Genomic DNA, 21803 nt, shown 5'->3' with positions numbered 1-21803 from the left:
TATAAGCATAAATTATGAGTGTCTAAACATCTATCTGACATATATTGTGTTAAGTATATAATAAACAGACCCAGTTCCACAGAAGGATCTGTCATTTTATTAAAATAACTTTCTTTCAGAGCTTTGGCTGAATAAAGATTTAGAAGCACGAGTTGTAGAAATATTAACAGTTTTGAACTTATATTATATATATTGCAAGGGAGATTTTTATAGACAAAAGTGCTGCAAAATTGTTTGCACATTATCCTCTACCATGTTGCAAGTGACAAATAAGAGTATCCGGAATCAATAGCTTTTATCTTATCACTTGAAACTATAAAGATATTTGGGATACCTTTTTTTAAAGACAGTTATCAGATTTATCAAATTGTTTACATTTCTGACAGTACAGGTGCTAAAAGAGAGGCTTCCTTTTGAAAAAATGCTCATATAAGAATTAAAAAAAAACACATTGCTCACTCATACATACTTCATTCCAAATCTATGTATCATTAACTATTTTATATGTTTATTATGTATCTTATGTATAAAAATACAATAATGGGGCTCCTAAGCCATACGTTGCATGTTTTTCACTGTCAGAACAACTTTTCAGGGTCACAGTTAGCTGGGTACAGCACGTAACAACCTCAAAACTAATTTAAGTTGTCCTAGAAGCCAATGGCCTTTTTCTGTGTGTAATTATACCTGGTAAAATTTGTGTACCCCATCATCCTTCAATATACATGAAATTTAGGCTACTATGCAAGATTCTAGAATAGGGATATAAACCAGGCTGTAACTAAGCCCAAGACTGAAGTGGGCAAAGTAGCATCGAGCAGCTTTTCCCATCAACTGTTCCTGTCCCATTACCAGCCTTGCCAGGTCAAACAGAAAAAAACTTGTATTTTCAGGCTTCTGTAACTTTGCTGAAAACAAGATGAATCCAAAAATGTAGCACCTGATTAATACTCATTTTAAATGAATTTGGAAGTCCCGATAATATCCCAGTATGACCATCTCCTTATAGCTGGCATTCTTAAGAGTTTTCTATCAAAAAATCACATTTCTCAAAACCACTTTTTCATTATCTTCCACTTCAGAACTATGTACCTTTGGTCATTTTAGAGCATATCTGAATCTGATCTTCATACATTATCTGAACATATACCACTACACATGAAACTTCTAGAGCAATTAAAATAAGAACAGAAATCCCCTATTTAGCTCCACAGTAGTTTTGTATTCATACTAACCCTGTTTACCAGGATCAGTTTAGTCAGCTGAAGTTTATTTGTTTGCTGAATAATTGTCAAAGAAAGAAAGGATTTCATACAGTCTTTTCTCTTCCTAAGCCAACAAAAAGGTAGTATAATGATACAACTTCACTCTTCCTAATATTACCAGTTTTTAGTAATCAGTGTCTAAACTCACAGTGAGAATATATTAAGCTTTCCTGCCTTGAACTTTAAGAAAAGTTTCAAGAATATAAGAAGTGTCTCAAAAGAACATGTTTTCTGTCCCAACTATTAGCCTAATATCAATAATACTATCTCCTAAGAGGTGTTTTCCTCCTTCTTAGGTGACTCATAACATATTGCATTTTGTATGGTCTCTGGGTAGAACATCCACCTTGGTGGTTTTTATTTTGAGTCTAAATTTGAAAAATAAAACCAGCCTCTTCACTCCAAGATCAAGATAGTGCAATTTCCAGTCCCTAGATGATGTAACAAAAACGAGGTAGTAGCTGATACTATTCTTCCCTCTGCCCAGTCTTCATCCACTGACTCATAATTTACAACTCTCACTTTCAGCAAGAATTGCCATTCCACACTATGTACTATATGATATATAGACTCTCCTGAAAAAGTGCAAGGTCTGTAATTTTTCTGCACAGGAAGTGTCGGGAAAAAAATTACACATGCTAACCAAAGCATTTTACCCTTCTAAGGGTAAATTATTTCTGCTGACCCAAATTTATCTTGTAGTCTAATTTAGGCACAGGATGTCTTTTCATTCTCCAACCTTATTTGTTGTATCACTACTTCATCCACAGAGATAGCTGTTTGTGGCATGAAAGGGATAAACACCTCAAATGACCTAACAAGTACTAAAGTCTACTTAGTCTTCAACTTATGAATCATTTAATTGAGGGGCATTATACACAACAGACCCAAAAGCTGTATTACTTATCTGCGTGTCTGTTTATCATGCATACTCATCCTTTCTGAACATAACATATTCCATCTTTTATCACTTCCTCATTGTTTTTTCATAGCAACCCTAATCTAACACTTGTGGAAGCTGATGAAAATCTTCTCATAAATATTTAAATATAAAGATACTTTTTTCTAGATCAAGAACATTTCAACCTCCCCTTTAGAAAATGGACTTGCAGTTCTAAACAAGAGTTCTCTATTTTTTCAAGATATATTGTCTGATCTAACAGAAGGTATCACTCCCTTTCACCTTATCCCTTGCAATGAGTCTCTCCAAACATTTATTTAAAAACTAATTATGCTATACTAATTCCATCAGCAAACCATTATGCAGGTATACCATTATGCACATCGCAGGTTAGAAAAGCAAATGTTACTGGTCTGTTTGTCTATATCTGCATTGCTTCATTTAAAAAGCTTTTTATGTAAGAGTTTGTTTTAAGGTAAAGACGATGATAAGTCTGAGAAGGTGGTTGAGCACTGGAACAGGCTCCCCAGGGCAGTGGTCACGGCACTGAGCCTGCCGGAGTTCAAGAAGCCTTTGGACGATGATCTCAGACATAAGGTTGGATTTTCAGGGTGGTCCTGTGTGGAGCCAGAAGTCGGACTCGATGATCCTTGGGTGTCTCTTCCAACTCAGGATATTCCATGGAAAAAGCCTAAAATAACCATGATGTTCTAAGGCTTAAACACAAGTACAAATTTTGAGCCATCTTCCAAAAAAAATTTAAACTTTTTAAAATAGATTCGTAAGATCCAGAATAACAAACTAAGCTGCTGCATCAATCATTGTCACTTAGACAAATTGGACATAAAACACACTTGTTACTGACTCACTTGACTGTCCATTTCCAAAATGACACAGAAGAATGAACCAAAAGGAAATAGAAAAGAGACCAATAGAGACATTTTAAGAAATGCTGAGTACAGGAAAAGTCAGTGAATGAATGAAAAGCAACAAGAAAAAGAAAAACAAAAAAGGTACGGGGAGACTGAACCCAAGGGTTTGAAGCTATTGCTCACAGCATTTTCATGCATATGCAAGAGAAATATACCTATATGTCTACCTGTATAATATCTAGAGAGACAGAGATACTGTAGGTAGATAAAATAATATGAACTGAGCTCCTGTTTCAATTTGAAAAATATGGAAGTAAAATTGTGAGCATTAAAAAATGCATCTGAAATTTTAGAAACTCTTTCAAAACTTTAGCTATAGATGCAGTTCTTTTTCTTCCCGAACAAAGAAATCTGATAGTGAACTCAGAATGACATCAAACCAATAACACTAGATTGTTATTAAACTACTTCTGTCATACTCAAAGGGCCTGGTGACTCAAAAGAAATAAAAAAAATTAGAAAACACAAAGCCATGAACCCTCATACAAGGTACCTTTTAGACAGGTTGGAATTGGTAAGCCTTGCTTGTTCTACCTCTGTTCATTATTCAGATATTTTCAAAAAGTAATGCACATCTACATCAGGCTGAAACAGTTACATGCATCAGCAATACAAAGTCATACAGCTTACTGTAGTGTTGCTCTCTCAACCCTCAGAAACTGACACAGATCAAAGGCAGCTTTCTGAGAGAAACATGCAAATAACTAAAAATTACTTCAATTTCAAGCTGTTGCTGATTCACATCCAGTCAAACAAGAAAGTGCTTTACTTGATTCATGTTCACTTTGGAAAGCAGGGTGAAAATCAGCTTCTTAATTAAAATGAAGAGTCAGAGTCACATCCCTCAGAAATATACAAGATTTCTTCCATTGACAGCGTACAGTTTGGACTGGACCGATAATCAAACCAGGTAACACAGTGAACAGAACGAACAAATTGAAGCGATGGCAAGTCTGGCAGATTTCCACCTCTCTGGCAAAATAATTTCAAACAGTAAATAAAAATACATATTATATATACAGATAATTCATCTGTATTTACATTCCCGATAAAAACCATTAAGAGCAAAACATAAGAATCCTCCTGCCTACCCAACTAGGTTTAGGTAATTATAACCCCAGGCCTGTCTTAATAATGTTCCCTACCTACAAAATCACTACAATGATCTTAAACAGCCTCTTGTTAGACTATTTTTTCCCCTCACATACTCATATTTTAAATTATTTCTAATGGTACAATTATCCCAAAAAGAGTTTGACATTCTGCAATGGAAAGAATAAATAAAGCATTTTCCAGTAATTCCACCCACATTTACTAAAATTAGTTCAGAATCATTTCTGGAAGAAAAGAATCTCTCTTTCTTTTGAATGCATCTCAGATTTGCTCAGTTGCATAGCTCCTTCACAGGGTATCAGTTTTAACCACCAGAATACTTGGATTGTCTATTTACTATCTTAGTATCAATATCCTTCGATGGAAATAAAAGTAACATGGAAAAACAAAAAAGTTACAGTAAAAGGCAACTACTGATACAATACTGTTTTTTTTCTTTCGGTTTGTTCTTGTTCCCCCCCCCCCCCCCCTTTTTTTTTTATTACCAGAAACAGTACTAACAGATCACTCAAAGGTATAGGTCAATAAACCCTTAGTCGAAACCCGTTGTGGGATGTTATAGCAATGTATTATTCTTCCATGAATAATACTTTGATTAGGTATCTGATATGGCATCCTTGCAGATGGATATCCACAGGTGGAATTTAACTTTAAAAACTGCACACAGGCCTTAGAATTTCAGTGTAATTTCAGTGTGTTCAAAACTCAAAACTGCTGTACCACAGGACCCACACAGTCTTTATTGGTGTCACAAAGGCCATCTCAACTGGTATTCTGTACGTAGTCTCCTGGAGACAATGAGTTTAAGGCAAGCTTTCAATCATAGGGATGATGGCAAAGAAAAGGAAAAATAAGATGTACGCACTTGAAAGGGAAATAATAGCATTGTGGGGGAATAATCAGTTTTCTGCATGTTGGACTCAAAAAGTGGGAGCAACAAAACATAAAAATACTAAGTATTTGTGTCCTTCACTAAAAGACATCCTCATTTATTCAGAAAGTAGGATGAAGTACTAGAAAAGTAAGTACTTAAAGTCTTCAGAATTAGCAATAAATAAGATTCAAAGATTTTGTTATCAATTTTATTGATCTAAGTACTCTCTAACATTGCTTAAAAATAGGCGGGACAGTTCAAGTGATCAAAGTGAAAGTAGATTTATCTACTCTTACTAGCTGATTTTTCCATACCAGTATGCACCTAACCGTTTAGAACAAAGTCATAGTGCAAGTATTTTATTTGCATATAATACAACAGGCACACAAGGTTCAGAATATACAAGCAACCCTTAAAATGCACCTGCAGTTGGCCTTACATGGTGATTAAAAGGAAGAGGAAATAGACATACTCTTGGGCTAAACCCTGTACTAAAGAAGTAGGTTAATTTGTAGTCATCACTCTGATTTCCATTGATTTAGTATTTTGCAATTTTAAAAGGCAAGAGTAGAAATATATCTTGACCTGAAAAATGTATTCTACGTGTCTTGCTCCCAAAATGGTAGAAAAATAGGTACTCTAATCCTGAGCTTTTAAATGAAATTACTTAAGGGAGATTAACTGTTTGTAACAGAAGCATTTTGGTGCAAACAGCAATGAGGCAATGACTCATGTTTTGCTATTTAATATGGACATAAATCCTCCTCCTCAGAAAGCTCTGTTACAATTTCAGCAGTGAAAATGGCATCTTTTCTGTTTCTCCCTTCAAAGCCAGCATTTTTATCTTCAGGCCTGCACAATAATGTAAGTAATATTACCATGTAAACATGCATATTAAAGCAGAAGCCTTCACATTTCTCTTCTACATATGCTTATTCTGTCAGAGACAATACAATCAATTCATATTCACAGGGAAAACATGGTTAGCATTTTTAAAGTATGTATTTACGGCCTCTTGCCTAGCTTAATTTAAAAACACTGAAGCATTAAGGTTGTCAATGTCTTTGGCTAGTTTCATCCCCATTTGACATGCAAGGAAACTGAACCATAGACATTACCAAGCAATTCCAGGAGAAGGGCACATACTGCTTCAGAAAGTCATGCTACAAGCTGGTCAGCTGCACTTTCCATGCATTACAAGCAAAGAGTAGACCCCATTTTGCAGACCTAACCTCGCAAGCAGAACATAATGGTATTGCTGAGTGCAACAACACTCCTACTGCAGAGCTCTGCTTATACAAGTGGAGTTACCAGTGCTTCGACCCAGCTTGAATCCAACTTCCTGCTCTTCTCCAGCTGGTAAAGAGAATCAAGCTGGAGCTACACAGGCAACTTTGAAGAGCTGCTCTTTAATCTGAGCGTAAACTGTTCCAGTGTTTAACTGTTTTCTTCATTGTTCACCAACACTTGCCTGGGGGTGCTGGCGGGGTGAAGCAGGTATTGATGGTAGAAGCTAACTGATACCTGCCCAAATTAACTCACTGTTTTTACTTCAAGAAGTGTGGACTCAAGTCTTTTTATTTGGGACATAACTGACAAATCTGTACATAAAACTGTCCTGAGGAAAAAAGAAAAAAAAAATGCTCCAGGAATTTCTTCTTGTACCCTTCCTGTGCCCCTGGACTTTCACGGAAAACCCTGTGGCAACTTTTCCAATTTAATTCAAAGTTAGAGTACATTGATGTTCAAAAAAAATAAAAACAAATTGCATCATTCTGATTTAAAATCCACTGAAAAACAAAACTATGTATTTTGTTTAAGTGGAAGATTTAACCTTAAAAATCTACAGAAAATTGCCATAGGTAAAACTGTATTGATCCACTTGCAAAGCCAGAAGAATTCTCAAACTAGACAATTACTGGAAAATGGATGAGGACAAGAAGGATGGATAAATTACTTTCCTCCACATTAGCAAGAATGTAAGATTACGCTCTTTGAGGCTGCAGTCTTTCTTCATTACACATTATTTTGACTCATTGATGCTGGGCACCTTTGTTTATATAAACTTACAAAAAACATGTCTAAAGTGCTACAGATACTTTCCTAGCTACTCTAAGTAAACAGTCAACAACAGCCATACCCCTGGTTAATGCCCTCAGCTTGGATTCATACACACTTAGAATGATGTAACTGCATTCATATCAGTTAATTTATCCCTGCTGCCACACAGCCTCAATCCAAATTTGTTATGCTATAGTAAACTTAAGAACAGTGGAAGAACAGTAAAGCAGACATTACAGAGATACACTGGGACTGAAATCACACTGCAGCATGTTTCTCTACGCAAAGAGTGTGTGATTTTGAAATTATACAGTGACTAAGAAATATTCCTAACACATTCTATGGAGAGAGAAAGTGGTAGGTATCTAAAAATCCATTAGTACATACAGGGTAGATGGGCAAGATATTTTCAACAGCAGTTAACAAGTTCAAGAAAGCACAGCAATTGCACTCAGCCCTGCTGTGAATTGACACGGCTGACTAGGAGTGACTCAGCTAATCTGCACATTGGAGTAGTACACATACGCAGAACCCACAGCCATGCGACAACGTGGAATAAAGAAACCTGCTCCCGGAACATCTGCTATCAAGATACAGGCGATTATATCCAGAGTCTCATGCTTTTATTCCTCAACATTAACCCCTCCTAGGGCAATTCTTTGCAAAAAGAAACAAGCAGAAACATTGAGTTCAATGCAAAAGAAACTGAAAGTATAGAATTTAAATAAAAAAACTGCATCATCAACAGTCCATTAAAATAATAATGTGAATATGAAATATCTGGTACCTTTCCCTGCTTGTATAGAACTCTCAGCCAGAGGCACTAAGGTTTGCCTCAGACAGATGTATCTAAGTGATCTAGGAGAAGTTTCCAAGTCTTTTGTCTTTTTTTTTCCATTCTGGTTTATTATGACTCATAAAGCAGAAAGCCATTTTTTTCCATAGACAGTGGCGTTCATCTGATAGCTATAGGGAGTTCGCATTTGGTGGGAAAGACTAGCTTTTCAAGAAGTGCCTCCATGAGTCCAGCAAGGTTATTCATGGAAAGAGTAGCGACATCAAAAACTGCAGTGACTGTGATAGCCATGTAAAATTAGTTTTAACAGCTTGAAGCACAGGATTTAGGGAACTCTTATATCCACAGACTGCAAAGGCTAATGTTATTGTTCAGACTGGTCAGACCTCCGCACAGACTGATCTAGGACAGTAATTATACAGGGGAAGGGAAATCGAAGCCTAAGGATGCCAACGCTATTAATTTTCAAACCATATCACCACCATGTTCAAATGAAAAGATTCTTGCTACTTTTGAATCGCTAGCCTAACTTTAAAAACCTTTCCCTGAGGCTATACCTCTGTCTTTGGCTATAGATACCACTTACAGCATCAGTCTTCGAACCCAGAGCTATTTGGTTTCAGAATCTGAAGCTACTTTCTTTTTACGGCATATAATCCTATAATTGTGTATAATTGTTATATGTGTTGGTTCTTCAGCCTTAATATGTTGGGTTTTTTTCAGACTTTGCCATTAGACATCCTCACTGTAGAAACTGCTTCCATTTTCCTTTTCAGTTCATCTTCAAGACCTAAAGAAAACTTTTCTTATACAAAAAGCTGCCTCTGGAAGATTAAATAAGATGTCCCTTTCCAAAGTACTAAAACTTCTAAATGAACAAAGGAGATGAGATCTCCTTGAATTTCTTCATCTCAAGAACCATCTACATTCCCATCGTGCTTACCCCGGTATAAAAGTCTCTGCTTAAGTGATGAAGTAATTCTGGTTTCTCCTGTATAACACAAAGCTTCAGACTGAAGTTTGACTGTCAATACAACCTTACCACAGTGTATAACCTTACCACCGTGTTGGCATTTAGACCACCGCCTGGTGGAACAAAGGCAAAAACATTGCTAAAGTTATCCTAAAATTAGCTAAATAAAACTGTTCTACAAGTATACCCCAGACAACAAGGATTAATTTTGTCTTGACAGAATGATTTCTTGTCACATTCCAAATCATTCCTGTCATAGCACATCAACTCAGGCATAGACACAGACCCAAGCTTGCAGTCCTAGTTCCTGAAGTCCTTAAATTATAATCTGATTTTCACCTCATTAAAACAACCTCACCTTTACGGAGTGTGAAAACGTGAACCAAGACACAATGGAGTGTTACCTGCCTTGGTTTGTGGAAAACTGGGAGTATGTCAAAGAGCTCTGAATGCAAAAACATGTGAAGTGGTGTATCAGCACTAAGAATCACTATGCAGAAGAGTCTTAAAGTACTCACACAAATGACAAGCATCTGTCAAATCCCTGTCACTAACAGTGTATGCTACTATCCTGACTCTCTTAAAACTCAAGTGTCTACGACAGGTTTTGGGGGAAGAGTAGCTGGACTACTATTCTCTGCTGCTTCTACCTGTCAGCAGAAACTGAATTTGAGTCAGAGTGCAGGGCCATGAAACCATCACGTCATGATGTGTGAAGGGCTCCCAACACCTAGAGTCAAGTAGCCCTCAAGACAACAGAAGGAGTCACTGGCAGACGGCAGTCACTATACTACGGGGCACCATCTTGTGACAGTGTTCTCAGACTTACCATAAATGACCTACTCTTTGAGGGGTCTGTACGTTGTGTATTCTAACACTACATTTTGCCACCTCTTGAAGTTTCCACTGGATGCACCTTCAGGTCCTGAAAAAACTAGCACAATGCTATTATCTGGTGCCAAATCAGGCAAAGGATACAAAAACAAATTAGTAATATTGAGCAACCATGAGGATAAAAGCTCCTTACAAGTACACAATGTTGTTATGAACAGTTGGAGCTTTCTAAGGAAGGTGATACAAAGGAGAATTATTGTACTTGCACATTAATTATGTGCCATCTCAAAATGAGCTGTGCAGCTGTTAAGAAGTTATTTATTAAGTGACAGTGTTCATCTAAACAAAAGGAAAACAAACTCAGTCTCCTGCTGGGCAACATGCTATCCCTGTACAGGATTTATCATGTAGAAAAGACAAAAAAAATTGTAAATACTTAGCTGGATATTCCTATGTAGATCTTTTCTAGGAGAGCATGACAAGGTTCTCTGAAGACAATAGAACAGGTTTTAGATATTAAAAAAAAAAACAACACAGTTCTTTCAACTGTTTCAACTATGAAAAAGGGCAACCACACAGCTACCTAGTTTCTCATTATTATCTCACACCTGAAGATGATCTGAAACAAATTTAATTAACACCTCCAAAGTAGAGGTCGTCAATGCAATAAGGAAGAGCTACCACTGCCCTGACATATCACAGCTCTCACACAGACTTCTAGAAGTCCATTTAATGTCAAAGGGCTCATTAAATACACCATAGCTGATACCTTACACTCTCCAACCATTTCACTTGGTACTTAACTTCAAAGACTCAGAGCATAGACTCAAGATTAGTGTCACCTGATCTAAATCTGTTCTGCTATTGATGGGAGAATGATCTACCAGGTGTGACCCCCTCTCCACTCGTGCTCCCACTTATACTAGCATTTAGGAGTTGTGCAGTTGCACATTTTATTGGAAGGGAGTACCTGGAAATGCTAAAATTACTGTCAGTTCCCTAATTGGATTGAGACTGCACGGTTGCAGTTGCAGGAGAGCTGGCACACAAAAAGCATCACAAACATGCAGTTGCACAAGGAAAGGAAAGAAGAACCACTCTTTCTGATACAGCAAGAGCTTCATCCAACTTAACTTCACCATGAAACTATACCAGGAAACCTCACCTTCATTAATACCATAAACTAATGAAATCTACTGGTAAGTCTGACAGCCATTTCATCTGCTCCAGAGCATTACTCCCATTCTGCTACCCACTTCTCTTGAGTCTTTTTTTCTGTTGCACAAAGTACTGGATGACTGAAGTGATCTGTTTTAAACCTAACCATTACTTTCATGGTTTAGCTCAGGAAAATTCCCCAGTGGTCTTGTGAGGGAGAACACAAGGGCTAGAACAGGGAGATAACTGGCAATGACATCTTCCTGCATTGACTGTGGCCTGAAAGATACAAGAAAAATGAAACAGATTTTCCTCTTTTGTTTTTGTTTGTTTGTTTGTTTTTGAGGTTTCTCTGAACACCTTACTAAGGTATACTGTGTACATTTCCAGCTGCTTCTTTAGCTGTAGTTTCAAATCAGCAAGTGTGATCAACAGACGTATTTGCACAAATATAAGTTTTAATAAAAGCATGTGACTTAACATTGTTTCAAAAGAATATATGTACACTTTTCACTTTAAGGAAGCAAAAATATCTACTACATATACATGAATTAATTTGCATAACAGAGTCAAGGTCATGCAATTAATTTATCCATCCAACTAAGTGAATCAAGAGTGAAATTTCTATATAATATAGATTGTAATTAAAAACAAGACATTATTACCCTGAGCATAATTCAATAAAGACTGAAGAATACAGCTTGCAGGTATAGTTGGAAGAATTATTTTCCAACACGCTTAATGTGACAGTTGGATCCTTCAGTACACTATCTAGGCAACAGGACCATAAATTCAGAAGCTGTATAATCTTTTATATTAAACAATGTTTATATTTGAGAACTAACTCCTAGAGTTATATTTAAAGGAAAGTTTTCATTTAATTCAAAAGCTGAGTTGCTTGCCCCTACAGAGCAAATAAAAATCTCAAACTAATACCATGAAGACTACAAACTAAAGGAAAAAAAAATAAAAAAAACTCTAAAGTACTAGTTAGTTGTTTTGATGCTCACAGTTAACAAAATATAAAGTGTAAAGAGACATTTAGAATTTAAGAATACTCTAGCTAACCAAAGATGGCTATGATAAAGTACAACTTTTTTTTTTTAAATAGAAAAGTACTAGGTTTATAAGCATTGAATTCTTTCCAATCTAGACAGAGTATCTATTGTATTGTCAAAAACTGTGCTAAAGGTTTTGGAGGGGGACTGTATTGTTTTCTGAACTGGGAGATAGATTTCCTCCAAAACCAAAGTACAGTATGTTCCCAAGAGGGTGAATAATTCAGTCTTCCACCTTGATAACTCATTATTACCCTGTTATTTTGAGTATGACAGAAATGTCAAGGCCTGTAAGCTTTAACACTAAGCAGGCACAAATAAACAAAAAGTAGCTGAAAACAAAATAATACAATACACACAACAATGCAAAACCCCCTAGGGAAAGCTATCAAAAAGCCTTCAGAAAACAAACCACTATACAGCGTGCACGCTAGTAAATATCCCTGAATCCAAACCAAATTGACATCAGACAAACAATGCATACTTAGCTATTGGCTTTATGCCCTAAAAGCGTAAGTTACAGTAAGACAACTGAGAGTAAGTGCTGCCATTAAACATCAGCAATCATGGAAGCTACAGGCAAAGGTTCATAGCACAAATAAAAATTGATGTCCCTGAGCCGCTTATTGTCACTCTCCTGGCACAGGTCACAATGCCTTGAAGAGTCAGCGCAATGCACAGCATTCAGTTGGCTTCAGTGCAAAGTCTAGCAGCTTGTCTTAATCTGCTGATGTTTTTCTATGATAAGCCATCAGTCTTGACGCTGACATGGATGAGATAAACATGGCTGTTCTGCCCTCTTGGCTCTTCTGTAGGGGGAGCAACATCGAAAACTCATTCAGAATACAACTCTGGCGTAACCCAGCAGAACACCAAGCATTCAGGCTAAAGCGCTAAAACCTAGTTCCTAGACATTTAGATGCCTCTCCCTCTATAGGCACTCAAATCCATTTGATTTCAATGGTAAGTTCATAGACATCTGACAGCCTGGTCTAAAGAAGTCCAGTTCCTCAACCAGAATTAAGGTTAATGGAGATTACAACGAGTGACATTCTTAGTAAGTTAGAACTTGATCAGTCTCACTGCAGAATGTTACCTAATTAAAATTGAGTACTCTCAGCAACAACAGTCTGGAGCTGCAGTTCACCCATGCTTAGGTCATATTGAAGTGACTCTGGCCACCAAGAGAGCTACTGAACCCGTTCCTTTTGCTTGCACAACTGTTTCTGTAGCTACACGATGAGCCAAACCAAGGAGCAATCTATAGTACCACTGTCAAATGAGAAGTAACAGAAGAGACAAAAAGAACAAACTGCTGAAACTGATATGAGAGCTGTGAAACGAGCATCTCCTCACATACGCTGTAGAGCAAGAATCAGTCAAAAAACCACAAACACACGTTATTCAGGTACTAAAAACCTCAGAGAGTAAAAGGCTGTGCTGTTCTCTCCAACTAGGATGTCAACACATCTATTTTCAGACTACTATTGTAAGGCTTCAGAAGCAGATATGTAACGGGGGGTGGGGATTCTACTAAACATAAAACAGCTCTGCGTACAAGCAGCCCAGGGCATCCAAGTTTAAGGGTGGGAAAGAAAGGCTGGGAGTGGGTTTTGGGGGGAAAAGAGGCTAGTAAGTGTACAGAAAGTGGCTGTTGTTTTTTTTCCTGTTTAGAATGAGAGCCATTACAACATGAGGACTCTTTTTGGACTTTCACAGAAATTAATTACTAAGCATTAGCTTTGCTGTATCATACAAAGGCTTCACTCAGTATTATTCAGCTCCACTGTGCTGTACAAGAAACACTGCTTTAAAGATATCCCCCTCAGTAAATTAAACGTCTCCAGCTCGCAGATCAGAGTTATATAAATAAGTGACAACATAAATATGAATGTGCCACAACATTAAATATTTCAATACTACTTGTAGATACCGAAGGTAATAGATTTACTTTATTATTGTTTTTGCAGGGTATTTTTGTTTATTTGTTTTGGAGTTTTGTTAAGTATATGGATTTGGCATCCTCTCCAAATGGAGCACAACACATAAATCATTAACAATTCATTTCAATCTCACTAAAGGCAGTTTTCCAGGGGGATTTTCAGAAACGGCAGTGGCTTTATGGATAACATCAAGGAGAGTCCCACATAAGGGACAACCTGAACGAAGGCAAATAATGCATCTGTGTGATAAAATGAGGCATGAAAAGACCTGACTGTCATTACTGTCAAACAGGAACAGGCAGAGATATTGTATTATAATAGATGAAAAAAATACCAGACAAGCCAAAAATATATACCTTTGTGCATTACATAAAGGATACTACTCATGTTACAGGCAGCTTTTCAACTCTGCTTATGCCCTACTTGATGGGGGAAAGGCAATATAAAGCAAAAGCTTCCACTGGATTAGTGTATTAACATACCTGGACAATCACAGCAAGTGATTGCCTTACAAAAAGCTTACCAAGCAGAGAAGAAGCTACCTTTCAGCAACAGAAGACTATGCAGAGGCAAAAATGAAAACTTCAGCACAAGGAAATTAATATTATGTCTCCAGAACAGCTGTTCAAGTAGAGAGAAAGCAGATGAAGATGTCAAGAGAAGTTCAAGGCCAGGTTGAAAAGCAATTAGTAAGATGAAAGACATGAAGTAGAACCTTTTACCCTTTAACAAGGCAACGATCCAGTAATGATATATTGCTAGAAACATGATCTTTAATTGAGAAAAGAGCAGAAAGAACAAAGAAATTTGCTGCCACGGGGCTAGGGGGAAGTCAACCATGCTTCCTGCTGTGAGGTAAAAAAATGAAATTGATGTGCATCTTTCCAATGATATGCACCACATGCGAACTGTTTCCTCTGAATTTCCCTAGAGTCAACAGACTACTTTGATTACAAGTACCACTTGCAAAACAAAAGTTTTTAAATCCAGTATTTAATAAGGTTTGGCATTAAAAATATATATTTTTTTCAAGAGTAGTACTAGTGGACAAAAAAACACTGAACTAAAAATAATTGCACAGACCCCAAGAAGGGAAAATTAAGGCACTGGGAATACGTACTCTAAACACTGAGGACAGTAATAGACTAGAAGAGCACTTAAAATAGCAGAATAAGCAAACTGTGAGGAATCTGCAGCTGTTTCTCCAATTACTAGGTATTGTTTAAAAATGAATATGCAAATCAAAATCCTTCAGAATACTTGTACTCTCAATGATGACTTACACAATAGTTGAAAGAGATCTGTATTTTAACTATCAATGTTTAAGTTATTCCAGTAACTGCAGATAAATATTTTAAAGAACAAGGAGGAGGTAAAATGAAAAACCAGAACACAGGGAAGCATTAATATAGTATCTTCCACAGTATTTCCTAAAGACAACTTGAGAGATCAGTTTTGTATTCTCCTCAGAAAGCCCAGATTTATACAGTATGCTCAAATAGCTCTGCTACCAGTGTGTGGTAACTGCTCATGCCTTAGAGCAAATACGAAGGCATCGAACGATTGGCATCATTGATGTTAACACTCAGGGTATCTTGCAAAATCAGCTGCAGGGGAAAAGAAGATGAAGTACTAGTCAGTGTTGGTGAGGGCCATATTAGAAACTCAGAAACGTTGGTACATCTACACAGGCAGCCTATTTATGCAATATAAAAAAAAAAAGAGAGAGAAAAAAACTACAGTACCTATTTTTATCTTGTTTATACAATCAGCGTAGAGGAAAGTAAAAACTACTACTGCAAGACAGAAAATAAAAGGAGCGAGGAGTAAATACACAAGAAAAAAAAAAAAAGCTATACATAACCATGAAGGTCAGTAATGTTTGACAGTAACATTTTAGGAAATACCTGAGTAGGTAAACAGCCCTTTCAATATCATTGAGTTCTTCATCAACTGTCAGTCTTTCTATTTCTTCTGGTGTCTGTCAAGCGTGAAATAGAGATTATGAGTTTACAATGCCTTACTATTTCCTCATTTTAATCTTCTTAAAGCAACCCCTTCCTCCCCACATCCAGGGACAGCTCCAAGAGTAATTTAAATTTAATCCTTGAAATCTCCAGCTTCAAACTGAGTCAAATAAATGGTTCACCGGGAAAAGCTGGGAGGTAATGGAAGTACAGCTCCATGCCAGGCACTACCGCAATTAATCACTGAAAGGAAAGTATAAACAAGTCGTATGTAAATTAATCTAAAGACTTAAGTTAGTCTATTTTTTTTTGCAGCTTAACAGGCTTATTCCGAAAATATTAAGTCCCTGCTGTATGGGACTCAAGACTGTTTATTCCAGGAGGAAGGAAAGCAGGCTTTAACACCCGGGTGCCGGGCAAGCAGCCCGCCCGGTCAGGTAGCCGGGCACAGCAGAGACAATTTCACGCGGCTCGTAAAGCACCGTTCCCCGTCGGAGCAGATACCTTCAGACTCCTGCGGACCGGCCTCTCTATAATAGTTAGCTCCTGCAGGTCTTCTATGTATCCAAACAGATTGCCCTGGCTAAAATCCATCCTGGAGAAGAAGACCATCGGGTGCACGCACCACCTAGAGCCTCTGGCGAGGCGCCGCTCCCCCGGAGGCTGGCGGAGGAAGGGCCGGCACCGCGCAACGCCCCCGAGGAGCGGCCGCGCCGCGCCCGCCGCCGCCGCCCGCCCGGAGCCCGGCCTCAGCGCGCACACTGCGGCAGCGCCCGGTGCCCCGCCGGGCCCGGCCCCCGACGGGAAACTTTCCCCGGCCGGGCCGGCACCGGGCCGGGACAGCCCCGCCGAGCCGGTCGCCGGGGCAACGCGGCGCTACAGCGGCCTCCGCGGGGCAAAACTGCTGCCGAGCGCGGCAATATCTGAACGCGAGGAGGGGGCGTAGCTCGATGGCAGCCCCGGCCCCCTCAGCGCTCAGACACCGGGGGCTTGTTCTTGTCCCCGTCCCCCGTCCCCTCCCCGGGGGGTCCCCGCCGCCACCGCGGCCTCCCCCGCCGCGGCCGTGGGCCGGGAGCCCCCCTCACACCGCCCGCCCCCGGCCAGGTGTGCTCGGCCGTGCCTCGCCTCCACAGTGCTCGGAAGGAGAATGACACGGGAGTAAATCTGTAAAAATTCAGCATTTAATGTGAAATGCCCTAAGCAGATTCCTCCCCCAGTGAATGCTTTCAAATTAATTTCATTTAAAGGAGGAAGATAAAAAGAAACCTTTGACATACTTATCAGGGAACTGTGAACCTGCAACAAAGACATCGTTTCCACTCTTCATAACTTCTTATTCCTCATCTTTGCGGTCCTTTTCCTCAGCCCTGGTACAGGAGCTCTTCCTGAGGCATGCAGTTACGACTTGGGAGCCTTAGGACTGCCTCACAGGGTGCATTGGGGGTACAAGGGAGAGTGTTTGAAAATAAAGGTATGCCACTTTCACCCCTGAAGGATGGACAAATAAGCATGGAAACACTACCTTTCTGAAGAACTTAATGTGACAACGTCTTTGGAGGTGGGCTACCAAAGCAGAAAGCATGCAGGGCGAGAATCAACAAACACAACCGCACCTGGCGCTCACCTAGCCAGGGAGTTCTCCGGGCTTTGAGACAGTGGCCTTTGCAATTACTGCAAAGGAAACAACCAAACAACCACGTTCATAACAAACAAACAACTGTAGATACTTTACAAGAGCTTATCTGAGGACTTCGTAATATTTCACTGCTGCTTTGAAAAGCACCCGTGACCCAACAAGTTTTGTTGGTAAAGATAACTACAGAAATTGTAAGGATTAGACAATATTATGTAGCCCATTGCCAAGAATTTGATTGACTTTTATGATTGGTATCTCAGCTTTTATTTAGCAAAAAAAATAAATAAATAAACATTATGCGTTATTTCTCTGTGTATTGGATAGGCCAAGACCTGTGCTCAGTTAAGCCACTAAAACAGTAAAGAATTAAAGCATCTCCGTTATTTCAAACGTACATCAAAATTGCCAAGAGAAAAATCTGAACCAAAGTACATAAAAAAATTAAATAATTAATTGTTATGTAACTGAAAACTGAAACCGTCAGTGTTTTCAAGACATTGTGAATAGCCAATGTGTACAACCAAAAACACTATTTTGAAAATCTCTTTTGCATAATCCTTTTAAGTAGGGAAAGTTACCAGACTGGAAATTGATAGCTACCAATGTCCTCTCAAAGTCATTAACTAACTAGGCAGAAATTAAAAAAAAAAAAAAAAAGAGAGCTTAATAAAATGTTCTCAAATTCAGAGTTCCGACAACCAAGACATCCAATGGTAAAGTATTACGAAAACATCTTCAAATCCTAATCTTAGTCAGAAAAATCCTTTCACAAGTTTGTTCACAGCCAGTTTGTAATTATTTCACCTTGCAAATAATTCTCATGAATCTTAAAGGTCTTCCGAGAGCAAAGACATTTTCTTTCATGTTCCTTGAATTAGGAGCTCACTGCAGTTTTCAAGTCAGGTATTTCAAAAGGCAGTTTTAAAGACTGAGGCATGTTGAGTTTAGCTTTATGATTAGGATGTTTTTTCATATTATACATTATATAATTTTTGTAAGCCACAAAAGAAAAGGCTTTTTTATAAAGGTGCGAACAAGTCCCTTAATGTCTTTAAAAAGCTGTGCTTATAACTCAGTCCAGGCAACATTACACATGCGTAACTCCTGTCAATTTTAAAATCAATAGATATGTGAAATATGTTTATAGTAGATATGTTTGTAACATCCTGAAAATGTGAAAAGCAGAATAAAGATGAGATTTCTGTTAATTAAATACCAGACCAGAATGAACATCACAGAAGGAATTAACTTGCCACTATTCAACATACTTATCTCCTTTTGACCCACAAATTTGTTAGATAGGAAAAAAAAAAAAAAAAAAGGCTTTCATATTTTGTTCCAAAATTACATATATATGTTAATCCCCCCAGTAGTAAAGCTGCAGGCATATTCTTCCCAAATGGTCTTTCATTCTCATCTGTGATGAAAGTCACGCATGATTTCACTTCCACTGCTGCTGCTTTCAGCTCCTCCCTTTTCCACTGCTCTCGCAAATAAAGCTTTACTTCCAGCTTCATTCTCAACCTTGTCAGAGCTATTGTAATAGTATGAAGTGCTATTTCATACTGCTTTTGTGAAATCCAGAGTGAATTGGGACCTCCATTTTAACAGAGGAGCTGTGTAAGCCTGTGAAGTCAAAACAGGGTTGATTTTAAATAATCCTTCATTGACGGAGAAAATTGCAGAGCACCCGGGACAATGGCATGCATACCTAACTGAAGGAAGAGAAATAGTGTTATTTATGTGTTCTACCGCAATAAACTGTACGTGCAATATGGATGATGACTAAAACCAAAGACAAGATAGTAGGGAGGACGTGGCTATTCCTCCAGTACGCTGGCTGAATCCACAGACCCTTGGGTGTATGGATTTACCATGTTTCATACATGTGCAGTTCTCCTTTGCTGCCCAGCAGCTGGGTGTCGACATTCTGGAAACTGCCTTGAAAAAGTTGCAATTCTTTACTTTATCTGTCACATGTTCCCGAAGAATTAACCTGTAAGTAAATTATTCCCAAAATTCAAAAATTCAGGAGGTCTCAACATGCATTGCAATGCCCATGTCAGCTGAAATTTGAAAGAACTGGTTTGGAGGATATAGAAGGACATGCCAAGAAATGCTTTCAGACAAAGTGTATGTACTCCACATTAAAAGCTAGTATTTCCATATGCAAGGGCCAAATCAATAAAGGAGGAAAAAAAAATCAGTAGAATATATTTAGATTATTTTGTAAAAGAAAAAAAAAATGGGACAAAGCACTTTTTCCCATTTTCTTGGCTTTTTTTAACATATTTTTAATTTAGACTATTTTTTAGCTGAATATTTCCTTTCAAAATGAAGACTTTCCTTAAAGGTCAAAATTAAATTAAATGTTTCATTCTGTCATTTCCCCTTTTTCCTGTTAATTTAATATTAAAAGTAATAATAAATGCCCTTTCATGCAGTACACTATGTAAATTAGGCACTGCATAATCACAGTTCTGTTCAGGACTCAACCCCTAAACTGAGTGTGCAGAAATTTGATTCAATCTGTTCACTACCACCAAGAGACAGCCAGAGCTGTATCAACTGTTGCCAACATGTCCAAATGAACAACTTCTGATGGGAATGGTTTTATTTATTTTATTTTATATTATATTATATTATATTATATTGTATTGTATTGTATTATATTATATTTATTTCTACAGTTCAACAAACAATTAAAAAATGCAGCTTTAATGTTCAACCTAATGCCTTTGCCTTGCAAAATAAGATTTCTTATTCCATTCTTACTCTAAGAAAAAATGTGTCCATGAACAGCTATTCTTCAGAAAACCTCCATGTCAAGGCAAACCTGTAAGAACATTCCTCTAAAAGAACCACGCACAAAAATCCGTGTCTACTTTGGAACAATGCTTGGAACGTAGCATACACAAACCTCAGCAGGAAAAAATATTATTTAGCATATTTTCTAGTTTGTTGCTAAGAAACTGTTGCTTCATTTTCCTATTGCCATTTGCAGAAAAATTCTGATTGTTCATTTGCCACTTTGGTCAACTCTTTGTAACAGCTATATAATTAAAAAGGAAAACACTAGAAAGTACTCATTGTGCTGTCATCATCTGTACACTGGTCCCCATACTCTCTCCTATAATTTAGTGCCCTCCAATAATATAAAAATAAAATAAAATAATAATAAATATGTATTTGTAAGATTATAAGCTGCATTCTTCATATCTTTCCATAAGAAGAACTACCAATGCCCTACAATGTCGAATCCGCTATCCACTCTCCAAAAGTAGTTAATTGCTCTTGCATGAAGACAGAGTAAGAACAGAAAAAATACATTTATGTATGTCCTCATTCCAGGTATTTGTAGGATTTCTGACCTAATACTAGCATCTAATAGCATATTACTTGATGAAATTTAAGTGAATTATTTTCTATTTTAAAAAGAACACTTTTTTTTTCCCCCAGGTTTACTATTTTTTTGAATAGATACATAAAGCAGAATTTGCTTACATTTTAAAAAATAGGAACACAAATGGTAAAAATCTCAATAAAGTTGGTTGGATATTAGAAAAAAATTCTTCACTGAGAGGGTTGAGAGGCATTGGAACAGGCTGCCAAGGGAAGTAGTTGGGTCGCCATCCCTGGAGTTACTTAAAAGACGTGTAGATGAGGTGCTTGGGGACAGGGTGTAGTGGTGGACTTGGCAGTGCTAGGTTAATGGTTGGACTTGATGATCTCAGAGGTCTTTTCCAGCCTAAGTGATTCTATGATTTCATTAGGGAGTTCTATATGATATTGTATCAGTTTTCTCAACCCTTTACAAAGAGCAGGGACCTGAAAACATCCCTGGAACTAGTAACGTGGATTAAACAATACTGGGCGCAGTAAAGGGGCTGGAGCTCAGCCCAGCCCAGACACTCTTTGCAGGCAGTAAGGATGCCCGTGCCCCAGCTCGGGAGGTTAAGTGGATTTGTGTGTGTGGACATGGTGAGAGAGCCTCAGAGCCAGACTGGCACTGTTAATTTCCTAACACAGAGGTAGCCAGTGAGTCCAGTTCCTTGCTATGACAACCATGAACACGATCTGTCATAAACATGTCAAACTTTATATTAAAACTAACAACTTTTTTGTCTTTGAGTAATCTTTACTCTCTGGTTGCCATAGAAACTTCAGATTTCCTACCTAAAATTACTGTTGGCCAGTTTATCGGGTTTCTTCTTGTGCCAGTGTTGTCCTGTACTTTAAATCATTCTTCCCTTCCTGTTATTTAAAGACTGTAGTCATATCTATTCTAATCC

General features: G+C 38.0%; 1 protein-coding gene across 4 annotated transcripts in view; it reads right to left on the bottom strand.

Annotated features, from left to right (window-relative positions):
* The window catches only part of PPP4R4 (protein phosphatase 4 regulatory subunit 4), a 78543-nt gene extending 60727 nt beyond the window's left edge, over positions 1-17816 (bottom strand). For 2 of the 4 annotated variants that reach the window (XM_083836675.1, XM_083836676.1), the window contains exons 1-2: positions 16380-17816; positions 15816-15889 (exon numbers count right to left, since the gene is read on the bottom strand). In XM_083836675.1, the coding sequence (XP_083692801.1) occupies positions 15816-15889; positions 16380-16487 (182 nt within the window). In that variant the 5' untranslated portion in view covers positions 16488-17816. Of the gene's footprint in view, positions 1-15653; positions 15705-15815; positions 15890-16379 lie in introns of those variants that run through there. The other 2 variants (XM_083836674.1, XM_083836677.1) reach the window with 2 other exon arrangements.
* Positions 17817-21803: the final 3987 nt, after the last annotated feature.

Source organism: Anser anser (genome assembly GCF_964211835.1).
Source record: "Anser anser genome assembly, chromosome: 5".
Classification (NCBI taxonomy): domain Eukaryota; kingdom Metazoa; phylum Chordata; class Aves; order Anseriformes; family Anatidae; genus Anser; species Anser anser.
Note: the sequence above shows the minus strand (reverse complement) of the source record. Positions and strands in the feature narration are given on the sequence as shown.